The sequence below is a fragment of the Chelonia mydas genome, chromosome 4 (assembly GCF_015237465.2).
Source record: "Chelonia mydas isolate rCheMyd1 chromosome 4, rCheMyd1.pri.v2, whole genome shotgun sequence".
Taxonomy (NCBI): Eukaryota; Metazoa; Chordata; order Testudines; family Cheloniidae; genus Chelonia; species Chelonia mydas.
In genome coordinates this window covers 106,722,076-106,734,792 of record NC_057852.1, presented here as the reverse complement: position 1 = coordinate 106,734,792, position 12,717 = coordinate 106,722,076, and the positions used below count along the sequence as shown (strand labels likewise).

Below are 12,717 nucleotides of genomic sequence, written 5' to 3'. Positions count from 1 at the left end.
ACTTCATTCAAAAAAAGATTGTTTCATTATTGCTGTTGCAGTGGCCTGTCAGAAACCGAAAATTCTCTTTCCCTAACCATTACATCCAGTAAGTATGCCTCATTCACTCCTTTCCAATTCTCTCTTATGGAGCCAAGGACTAGTTACTTCCTCTATTGGCACAAGTGCTGACAGCATGTGTTAGTTAACTTGCTCTCCCTTTTATTGTACGTCTCTTACACAACAAATATACTTCTGTATTTTAAATAATTATGTATGAATTATGCAATAATTTAAGAATTGTGTATAGTGGCTTCAACAGTTTCATGTCAGAATGTTGAAATAAGGAGTTTAGGCCAAAAAAGGTAGCCTTCAGTTCTGCTCTTATTTATAGCTAAGATAAATATTGTTCAATTGTAGAAGTAACACCTAGTACACTGGAACTGTACTAAAATGTTTTATTTGCATAGTTGGTAGCTCTCACCCATGTGAGCTTTTTTAAATGTAGAGCATAAATTAGCTGAACATAAAATTCAGCATTACTGAATGTTTCTGTTGACAATGTACAAATACGTGTAAAACCTTTGATAACAAGTTGGTTTTGAATTGAAAAATTCCATTTGAGTTTTTCAAAACGTTCCCAAGTTCAGTTCTAACCTAAAAAAGTGCTTAAGTGGCATTGTGCATCAGGTATAGCACTGATTTCCATAACAAGACTATTAAATTTCCAAGTTAGAAAATGGGCTGCTTTTTTTTTTTTTTTTTTAAACCAGCTGCTAGCCCCTGATTGTCTTTCCATCTTGTACATCATCACTACTAGTTTGGAGATACTACAGGCCAAATTATGTACTCAGTGACAGCTGTGCAACCCTGTTGTCTTCCAGGTAAGTCAATGACACCTCAAGAAGATAGGGTTGCACAAGTGTCACTATTTTCTTGAGGTGGTTTTCACAGGTGTCACTGACTTAACTGGAAGACTACAGAGTTGCACAGCTATCACTGAATACATAATTTGGCCTGTAGTATTTTCATCCCTAGTAGTCATGATGCATGTGACTGAAAGATTCCATCTTGACTGTCATGGCCAAAGATGAGTTTGTGGGGCTGGCTGTTAGAAACAACAGGCCACATTCTCTCATATCAATAACTATTTGAAGCTATAACCAGCTGCTCTCCCAATTCCCAAGCTGTCCCAGCCGTAAAGTTAGAGGAGCACCTAAGCTTCCATAGCCTATGCCAGCTGACTATGGGACCATATGCTAACTGAAAATTGGCAGAATACTGAGAGACACTGCCACATCAAGGGAGAGCTAGCTGGTATAGGAGCTGCCTTTATAGCAGCTATTCGAGTGCTTTCCCACCCACGCTAGGGGAATTCTCAGCTGGCCAGTTAGAGCCAGACTCCAGCCACTTTACACTGAATTGTACACAGTAGTTGGAACAGTGGAAGAGAACGTGACCCCAGTATCTTTTTCCTTGCAAACTGAGCACTGAGCAAGTGTGATATGGAAATTAGCAAGACAAAACGGAACCCCATAGTAGATTTTTAAAGTTATCTTAGAGCAGAATTTGTTTTCTGGAGGGTAGAACTCCAATTAGTGAAGTAGTGGAGAAAATAAATTAAGCATTTTGTTTTATAATGTCTACATTTAAGTACATATTTAATCTTCCAATTTGCAATCTTAGTTTTATTCTAAGGCATTTCAATTTATTTTACATTTACTTTTTAAACAGTCTGCCTCTGCCCCCTCCCTACAACCTGAATTTTCTATGCTCTTACCAGAAATCCTGACAGGGGGCAGTAAAGTCCACTGAAGGGAATGGGAAGATTTCACAGAATACCTCGTACTTTATCTTGCTTCTTGTGCTGAATCCACACACAAGAATTATTTAACTTTTAGACAATGTTATAGCATCATTCTCCATCACAATGCTAAGAGTTTTCATTAAGCAACAGTTAAGAGATATTTTCCCACCATCTCACATTCTCCCCTCCCCCCCCCCATAACATTTTAGAAAAGGATTCAAGATTTGTAATTGGAAAGAGGGAGGGAAACCTGATAAACTTCATTCCATGTATTTTTACAGCCACATGCTATAACTTAAACAAAGCACCCTAAATGTTAGCACTCAAGATCCATTGTCCTTGGGTCAGACAGTCTGAGCAGTATCACCAGCAAGGGACACTAGCTTAGTTCTCCACTCTCAAGGCCAGAAGGACTTAAAACTTCACCCTAGGTTGTGAAAAAAATGAAAAGCATTGAGCATAATATTAATGTCTATTATAAGCAATTCAGCTACAGCATGGAGACTGGTGAGAGTTGCTCCTACCTTCCTTTGCCAGAAGGACTGTTAATTTAATACGTGTTTCAGGGTAGGGAAAATCTTAAATCATACCAAACATTTGAATTCCATCTAGGATCAACAAGTTCCAACTTTCCTCTTTTGAAAAAGCTGTCAAGTCTTATTTCATTAATATCACTATAAGACTACTATGTCTGGAGTGTTTGTCAGTCATATAGCTCTGAATCCAACCTCATAAGAATTACTGCATTTTAACAATGTAGTATAAACCTTATCTGACCACCACCTAAAAGGGTAACTTCCAGCTGGCCATAAAGACTCAAACAAGATGCATTCTTATTATTACAATTCTGACCGAAAAAGTCTGTACGAACGTGTTCAGAGGAAGAGCTCTGTCAAAACTGCAACAAGATTATATGGGATTTCCATTTACAACAAATCACTAAACCATTTAAAGAATTAGGCATGGGAATTCATGTTACACACTATATATTAATATCTCACTTATCACTATTTGTACTAAGTGCGATACACCGATAATTGCAACACTCTGAAAACTGTGGACTAAAGTGATGTCAACAAAATAAGCAGTTTAATTGAAGACTGAATGATTCTTCAAATTTTTTGATCAAAAACAATAAAAATACTGACGTACTGTGGCACAAAATTAGTATAAATAGACTTTATTGAAGTCAGTACCTCTGTACTGAAGCTGAAGATTGTGTCTACATAAGCACAAGTTGTAACATTTCACAACTTCTAAAAGGAATGTCAACAATTACAACGATCATGCATACCATGGTCGATAATCACATTTTAGAAGCATTTTCAACCATTTCTAAAGAAATGCTTATAACATTGTTATATATAGAACTACTTTCAATAAACTGCAAAACATTGATCAGCTTTTCCAGTATGAGCTACAGTGTCAACACAAAAGGGAGGCATAAATGTTTAATTTATGAAATCAGAATGGAATATTTACTGTAAAGAAAAAAAAATTTAAAAGCTTTCAAATAAAGGCCATTACTGAACCGAAGTGAAGAGCACAACTTGAACTCTGAGTTCATTCATCTTTTAAAGTCGTCCTCTGAATAACTTCAGTTCAAAGCATAAATTCAGTACTGTGAGTATTCCTTCGACTGAAGTTTGGCAATGATGCGGTCCAACTGTCTCTTTGCTTCACACTGTGGGAAATTGCTCATGTCATAATATTGAGGGGCAATTTTCACCAACCTGCCAAAAAGAGAAAAAAACTGTCACTAATATACAAGTTTGAACTTTATACAGCTTGTAGCCATTTTGCCTAATTAGCAGCTATGTAAAATAATTAAACATTATCCATCTCTTTAGTACTGTCTAGAAATGTGCAGATCCATCTTATGACTCCTAGGTCCAGCATTCAAAAATAGAAGTGGCTTTACATACAAAAATATCCAGCGTTTTAATGCTTACTTAAGCAGTACAAAAGTTATGAAACATGTTCACACTAGCCTCAAGGCTGTGGCCATTTCAAAGATCAAAATTTCCCAGTAATTCTTATTAAGAAGGAATAAGATACCTAATTTTTAGTGTGACAAGGCGGGTGAGGTAATATCTTTTATTGAACCAACTTCTGTTGGTGAGAGACACAAGCTTTTGAGCCTTTAAATAGAAAAATCAAGTTCTGATTGACCCAAGTGCCAAATACTAATATTCAAATGATCCAAAAAAGCATTCTGAATTGAATCATAATACTGAAGCTGTAAACATTTTAGGATATACTGCAAAGTTTTTGATTACTTCATAACCAGATAACAATTCCAAAAAAGTACTGTATTCTACAACTTAAGATTCCAAGAACCATGAAGTCATATGTACAACACACAGAGAAACAAGTGACAACCTATAACGAGACACGAAGTATGTAGCACTGCCTGCCTGACTGTGCAAACATGCATCTACCACCAGGAAGTTAGCGCCTAGAAACTATAGTTCTTGCACCAAGGGAAAAATCCTAGCCTCAATGATGACAATTGGAGTTTTGCCATTGACTTGAATGAGACCAGGATTTCACGCCAAGTCTGTGACACAATGTTAAATCCTTCCTGCTCAGTCCTCAAAACAAATCCCAGGACTCCTCATTACTAACAAATATAAACATCTAAAACAGAAACCAAACCCCCTTGTTCACACATATAGCCCCCACTAATGTATGGGAGTTATATGTACAGATCAAGGGAGCTCAAGTCACCTGTAAGTGCACAAATCCAGCTACTCCATCAAAACATTTTATAGGAAAACACGTTTTATAGAGACAGTTGTGAAAAAAAGTACTAACTTTAGGGAATTTTGAGAAAACACTTTCAGATTTAAAAAAAAGATTCTTAGAACAAGAGAAAATGTTCAAGTGTTTTTGCTCACCATTCTGGCTTGATATCTGTACATGTGCGGATGTAATTCTTTGTAGTAAGGACAAATTCATTATAAAGCACCCATTCAGGTTTGTGATCAAGAACTGTGGAAGGATGTAACTGCACCACCTGGTTGTCCTTCACTGTTAAGTAATGCCCTGTTCGCTCCAAATGTGCCACCTAAATTAAAAACAAAACAAAAAACAGAGGTTTTCTTTACATGTAAGAAACTAAATCTCTTCTTTGTGAACTGTTTGAAATTGTTTAAAACTACTCACCTGTTTATTGTCTGCACAACTCTATAGCAGACGTCTTACCTTGAAAATACTTGTTTCTTTTTCTAAAATATATAAGCTTAACTTTCTAAACCTCATATGGACTTTGCATACTTGCCAGCCAAGAGTAACTATTTATATTGCCTGTCAAGATTTCTGGTGTTTTTGGCAATTCCTAAGATATACTTAAATATTCATAAGCAATTTAAGCAAGAGAAAGTGATACAAAACTGGCTCATAGTTCTTACTTTAGGAAGAGGATCTCTAGCACAAAAGCATACCAAATACAGTTCTTTAAAATTAAAACTTTGGAAGAAGTTTTTAATAGCAATATCTTACAAAGCCAGTATCAGTCCAACAAGGACACCTAACTCAAGCACTTTAGTCATTCTGCTGCCTCTTGGACTGACAAAGGAACAATATGTTGATTCTTAAATTCTCATTTGACACCAACTACAATAGTACTTTGGATTATAATAATGGACCTATAATAATATAGTTTCTACTAACACTTTGGATCTGAAAAATGCATATGCCCAATAAAAGAGCTGGAGATCCAGTATGACAGGAGGAAGAATGGTCCTGTGGTTATGGCATAAGACTCAGAGCTGAGAGATGCAGGTTTAGCAACATACTTTTGCTGTGACCTTGGTACAGTCAATTAACCTCTCCATGTCCAAGTTCCCTGTCTGTGAAGAGATAATGCCTACATCACAGAGATGTTGCAATACTTAATTTATTAGTATTTGGTAAAGTATTCAGAGATCTTTATATCACTAGTTTTATTTACAGAGTTAATCTAAAGCTAATTCATCATCCCTTTATTGAAGATATTTTGTACTGTCAACAATTCTGTTTGTTTTGTCACAAATATTAAAAGGGTGATAGAAAAATAATGAAAGGAAATAACAGAGTTGAAACAATCTAGATTATGGAGTTACAGCTAGTTATATCAATGATTTTTTTTAATCAGTTCATCTTAGGCCATCTTTCCTGAATTGTGAATCTAGCACAGGCAGTAAATTATTTCATTTATCTTCATTCTTTTGTTCTTACCAACCACATTTCTACAGTTGTTTTTCATTTTTGCTACCATAGTAATTAAAAATATTTATCTGCTTAAGTCACAAGTATTCGAAAGAAATAACTACCTGTCCTTACTTATAGCAAATCAGGATATTTCCCCAATGTCACATTAAGAGAAATTCTTATATATTTTTAAAGTTTTTGTGCTTATGTTTCTTACACCTTTTGTGGCATTATCTAAAATCTCTGGGATATTATTTGCAGTGGTGTGTTTTGAAATATCCCTTTTAAAATATTCCTAAAGAATTGGTAATTTTTACCTAACTTCCCATTTTCAACACAAAGGAAATTCACAGATTATACCATTACTTTATTTCAGGTTTGGATGACCACCCAATAATGATTCACTCTTGGATAATTCCCACTATTTTAATAAAATATTTTAATCAATTTTGTTTCCTGGATTGGGAATGGAATATATTGGTTAAAAATATTCCTGGGAGAAAAATTGTTTAACTGGTTCTATCATATGTAGAAAAGGTAAGGGAAGAACTCCTCATTTATTTAAATATTTTATTTTAGGGAATATTTGCTGTAAATTTTCTTATTAATAACATGTACATTTAGTATCCGAATCTCTCTTGGCTCTATTTAAATTTATACAAAAATCTCAACTTCTGGTTTCCTCATGCTTAGCATCATAGCTTCCATTTTCCTGTCATTTATCTTATAGCCAGAAACAGTAACACTTGATCATTTTGAGAAGTTCTGGATTGATTTTGATGGTTTTGAAACATACAATAAAACATATGCATAAAACCAATTTTATATGATATGTTACCTATTTTTATTCCCCAATATTGATTGCCAGTGGTTCCACTGAAGCGACAGTGGAAGTGGAGTGGGAAAAGAAGACAACTGGCACATACCACTTTTTAACAAAAGGTTTTGAGTTACAGCCATTAACTATAACTTGAGCATCGAGAGAATCATAGTTTGAATGCACTACATATAAAATAAATAACAACGGGATCAGGGCATCAATGCATTAAGCACTGTAAAAACATATACATTTACCAGGACAAAAACATTTGCAGCAGCAAGATTTCCCCCCCCCTTCATTTTTGTAACAATATTCAAAAGCCTATTATCTGCAATAAAACCTGTCAATATTTATTGAATACTCCACTGATGCTAGTAATCTTTTTGAAATTATTTTTGATAAAATGTTTAGATTTATATAGAAGATTCCGTTTGTTTTGCCTTTGCCTCCTCAGGCATCGCTGAGATGCAGGTATCCTCCAAATTTTGGGACAGTGCAATTATACCTGCAATTACTTCCTTTGCTTGCACTTTTCCAATTCAGTTATTTTCCCATTTTGTTTCCTTAACTTTCTTTTTGGAGGCTAATTATCCCACCTTTTAACACAGTTTAGTACTTCCCATGAAGTTATTTTGGCTCCATCCTTAAGATTTCTAAAGCCACACAATTTCAGTTTTTATACTTAAACAACTCTTTATTAGAGCAGAAATATATTATTTTTTAAAGCATGAAAATGTAGTTCTTCGTGATCTGTTTTTATCAGATCAGACAGGATTATGACCAGGGAAATAAATAAATGTGCTGCCATTTTTCTAATAGATACATAAAATTTAAGGCCAGACAAGATCATTAGATCGAGTCCGATCTCCTATATATCAAAGGCCATTCATTTTTCTATTTTCCCCTTTCATTTTTATGTATTCTAATCTGAATACTATAGGCTAATGCAAAGCATACAAAATATATAGTCTCATCTCTTAGGGCTTCTTATGTCTCAGCTATCTGTTAGACCTAGGGTGTGAAATGAAGGAATATTTATGTACGTGTCTGTCTAATCATGCCCTTACTGAGGACCATCTCCTAAGGCACACTTACAAAGAGTTACATAAAGTACTATTTTTGACGTATTTCACGAGCCAATACTTCATATTTGCAGTAGCATCTTTCACGTATGTTCAGAACATATCTATTTATTTTAATATTTATGTAATATTTTCTCACAGCTTTCCAAAAATAGATTTGAAAGTAGAAATTAAAAGATGCAAGTGCAAAAGAAGTGCTGAAGTTTCTATATAGCTATTTGCGCCCTGAAGGCCAAGGAATTTAAATAGTTTAGGGCCTGAAATTTGTATGAGGAAACAAAGCTTAGACTGAGAAGAGTATGTGCGCTGCAGGTGTTTTAACAATTATGAACTACAGGTATAAAACCATTTTTTCTCCAGCACTCAAATTTGACTAATGTAGAATTTAACATTTTCCCCTCTTAAAGATGAAAGAAAATTAACAAAGTATGTTCACATAAAAAGTCAGAACATTCTCAAGAGTAACATTAAATCTGTCAGTGTATTTTCCATTTATTTCTTAGTTAAAACTCTGCACTTCTCTAGTAACTTATACCAGTGCACTTCCAAGCAGTATCAATAATCAGGTCTCAATGCCCTTGTCAGGTATTAGTACAGATAGGAAACTTAATACAGCAAGCTTGTGGCAGATCTTTTGGCAACTGTTTTTGGTTTAAACCACAGACTAAACAGGTCTGTTCTCTAAAATTTCTGTCTCAATACATTACTGTTTTGAGAAATGTTTACTATAATTAAAATATACAGCCCATTGTTCAGATAACATTAGTATGAAAACCATGATTTCCATTTTTGGTTTATATGTAATTTTAAATGGTACATAAATGTAATCTTTTGTATTTTAATATAAAATAAAACAAAAGATCATAATACTACCGTTAAAGAGTTACCCACTAAAAGGTGAATTCAGACAAACATAAAACATCAGAGTCACATGAGCTTTTCTCCCATCAAAATACACAAAATCAATGGACATGTTAGTAACTTTTTAAAAGAAAGAACCTGGCACAAAATAAGTCTATGTAAACTACGCTTTCACTAAAAGGCAGACTGGCTTACTGCGTAGCCATTTAACAGTCCTCTCATAAGAATACAGCTCTCCCACATTTTCTGATCAGCTAAAATTTTCTTTTAGAAAGTAAACAGTGAATATGGCTTGATTTCCTTGCAAGTACCAACTATACAAATTTTATGTCTGCTGGTATTCTGGAGTAATTCTTTCCTCACTATGCATCAGAGCGCACAATTATAGAAACGTGGACAATTAAAAAGCAGAAAAGGGGCCAGTGCTATAACTCTCCCAAGAGCACTAACTGTTGTAGGATATATCACCATTCTGCATACGGAAAAAAAGTTTGAGAAAAAGGTTGACAGTCTTGCAATATTTTTCTATCTCCTTCCCTGGGATTCTGATAGATCAATTATGGAGTCTGTGCTCCACCCATGGTTTATCACTGACAGTGTCAAGGCTGAAATGATCAATCACCAGTTCAGCTTAAATATTTATCAGTATTTATAAGTCAGTTGTTGACAATTGTTGGAGCACAAGTTTGCAGTCCATATATATTATGATTAGATAATTAGAATAACCTCAATGTTTAACACAATATCCTGTCCAACAACGAAGCTCTAAATAAAGCATTAGTCATGACAAGCGTAACAATTCCTACATATTTAAAAATAATGAGTCAATACTTTAATCAAAATGCTCAGAGCATTTGCTTTTAGAAGCAGTTGACCATTATCCAGATGGAAGCTTATTGCCACTGTAAAACTTAATTTTTATTTTAAACTTGCTAAAGCAAGCAGCTACCTGATCCTCCCTCTTTCATATTGGAAAAACAATATGGCAGTTGTAATGCAGTTTCCTTCTCATGCTTCAAATATCAGAAACAATTATACAAATACATTTTCTGTAGTTCTGTCAGATTAGACACTGTCTATTTTGCATTTTAAAATCATTGTATTTGAAAGACAATTGTATTAGGACTGTGCTTTGGTTTGTTTCTTTTACAATATTTACCAGGGATTAATCACCAGCTATTCAGCAAGGTAACTAGTAAAGACTAAAGAAATAACATTTGAAAAAATTTGATTAGTTTAACTGCAATTTCTCTTCCAAGTGTGTGGTTTTCTTGAGATGACTGTCATTTGTCAGGTTGATTGCACACTCCTACTCAATAAATCTTCTACTAAATAGATTTGAATAAATTGTGGTTAAACATTTTTATAAGTAATATTCATATAAGTTGTATAACTGGTGATAGTTAATTAAGGTAAAGTTAAAATCTACACAGCAAAAACTGAGGAGTCTATACATTTCATATACAGATACACACATACCTGCATAAAATACCCAGTAACCAAAGCCTTTCTTATATTGATATAATAGTCTCTGCTTGTAAAGTCTGTGCTTCTACGAGGCAAATTAAATCTATCCATGATTCGTGACAGCTGTTGGCGTACATTGTCTGCAGACATCAGGGACCTGTAGTTAATGAAGTTGTCATAACACCACTGAACCGACTCATGATCTGCAACATTAAAAAAAAATCATTAATCATCCAAAACTGAACGTTTTATCCCATTAAAACAAATAAATAAAACAGTGACCAACTGAATGGTCAATCAGATGAACCAGAAACAAAATCCATATTTTGTAAGTGCTAACAGTTCTTAGGCTCTTCAGTGGATTTTATACATTAGATAACTTGGCTAAATTGTCTTCTACTCAGGAAATGTGTGGCCAGGACCACAGAATATACCTAGCATTTTTTGTGTGCGGTAATACACATACATGTCTAAACACTATTGTCTTGCTCACAAGCTATGCCAATAAATGTCTTTCTTCCTAAGATGAGAGGCACTATGCCACACAAGTGCAAATAAGCTTGGCCCACACTGCTAGGAAAAATGAACAGGCTGCAAGTAGCATGTGGAAATCTTTACTAACTTCTGTTATATGGGTAATGAATGCATGAGAGAGACTAGTACAACTATATTGCATTGATGCATCAACTAAATCAAATGAATAATAAAACCTCCTTAAATATTAAGCCCTTTTATAGAGCTTTTTCATCTTTAAAGAACAGTAGAAGCATGCTTTAGCTATCTTAGAGGCGTGGTAGGTTAAGTGTTTTCTGCCTTTTGAAGGGAAAATTAAAGCAGACATAAGCGGCTGGTCACAGCCTATCACGGTAACATCTCCAGAATTCCATACTTCTAGTGCTCTAGATTATCCAGACTAGTTGCCTACCATGGGTACGCTCACACTTTACTCCTTTTACTGTTCAGAAATGGTGGTTCTATCGAGACATTGTAACATTAGCTCATTTCAGTGTATTTAAAGAAGGGTGATAACATTAAACACAGCATCAGTTCCCTTCAATAACAAAAATCAGAAACATTTAGACAATACCAAAAGTACTTAAGAAATGTGTTTCATTCTTAAGTAGCTCTGCAATGCCAGTTTCTCTTCAAAAGATGCACTTGAAATTACCTTTGCGGCTTTACTAATCTGACAAAAGCAGCATTACTTAATCATAGATATGAAGAGCTGAAAGAAGCTCAAGTCCATGGACCATGTATATCTAAGACCATCCCTGACAGGTGTCTGTCTAATCTGTTCTTAAAAGCCTTCAAGCATGGAAATTCCACAATCTCCCTTGGAAGCCTGTTCCACTACTGAAACAATCCTTAAATCAGAAAGTTTTCCTAACACCTAACCAACATCTCCCTTGCTGCAGATTACTTCTTATTGTACATTCAGTGGCCAGGGACATCATCTTTATAAACAGCCCTTATCATATTTGAAGACTTGGTTTGAGTATTGGCCTGCTAAACCTAGGGTTGTGAGTTCAATCCTTGAGGGGGCCATTTAGGGATCTGGGGCAAAAATTGAGGGATTGGTCCTGCTTTGAGCAGGGGGTTGGACTAGATGACCTCCTGAGGTCCCTTCCAACCCTGATATTCTGTGATTCTATGACTTGTCAGGTCCCTACCTATCTTCTTTTCTCAAGACTAAACATGCCCAGTTGTTTTGTTTTAAAATCTTTCCTCATAGGTGATATTCTCTCAACATACCATTTTTGTTGTTCTCATCTGGACTCTCTCCAATTTGTCCACACATCAAAAAAGATGTGGTGACCACACAGCTGAGGCCTCACCAGTGCCAAGTAGAGCAGAACTGCCTCTTGTCTTAATGTATTACTATGTATTATTTGTTAAAAAGAAGTCTTCCATGTTCATGAATACTTTATATATGCTGTGTGAAATTAGACTGTAGGATCACTTCATTCTTAAAGGACACTGGCCTGAACATTTAGAGAAGTGATCCTTCACTTAAGTATAAGTGAACAGGTGAAAAGTACAAAGTTGTGCAAAATTTAAGGTAGTAGTTTTCCGAGTAAGTTTTCTGTATTTTCAGACTAGCAAAAAAAGATAAATTTCATACTGAGGAAGCTGTCAAGTTATTTTGTGGAAGCCAAGATGTTATAACTATTAAAAATAGATTATATTTTCCTCTCATAAGACACCTTACAAACAAAGGATTAATGTAGAGGCTTTTTGGTAGAATGAACAGTACAAACTAGCCCTAGAGTAATTTAAAGTTATTAAGCCAAACACTGGAGAGAAAATCTCAACTGCATGCCATTTAATCCTTATCCCCTTCACTGAACTTAACCGGAGTTGTATAATGTCCTGTACAAAAGAATATCCACTTGCAGTCCCCAGCTCAAAATAAGGTACCATAGGAACACTGTGAAATTAAGAAATAATTGGTTCCCCAGGTATTTCCACATGCAGAGAGTGGCATCTTACTCAAACTGAACACATCA

The 12,717-nt window shown here is 35.0% G+C and overlaps 1 protein-coding gene across 1 annotated transcript in view; it reads right to left on the bottom strand.

The window, feature by feature from the left end:
• Positions 1-2,950: 2,950 nt before the first annotated feature.
• Positions 2,951-12,717, bottom strand: part of DHX15 (DEAH-box helicase 15) — a 70,789-nt gene continuing 61,022 nt past the window's right edge. Inside the window, exons 12-14 of the mRNA XM_027820576.3 lie at positions 10,223-10,413; positions 4,687-4,856; positions 2,951-3,519 (exon numbers count right to left, since the gene is read on the bottom strand). Coding sequence (XP_027676377.2) covers positions 3,402-3,519; positions 4,687-4,856; positions 10,223-10,413 — 479 coding nt within the window. The 3' untranslated portion in view covers positions 2,951-3,401. The remainder of the gene's footprint in view (positions 3,520-4,686; positions 4,857-10,222; positions 10,414-12,717) is intronic.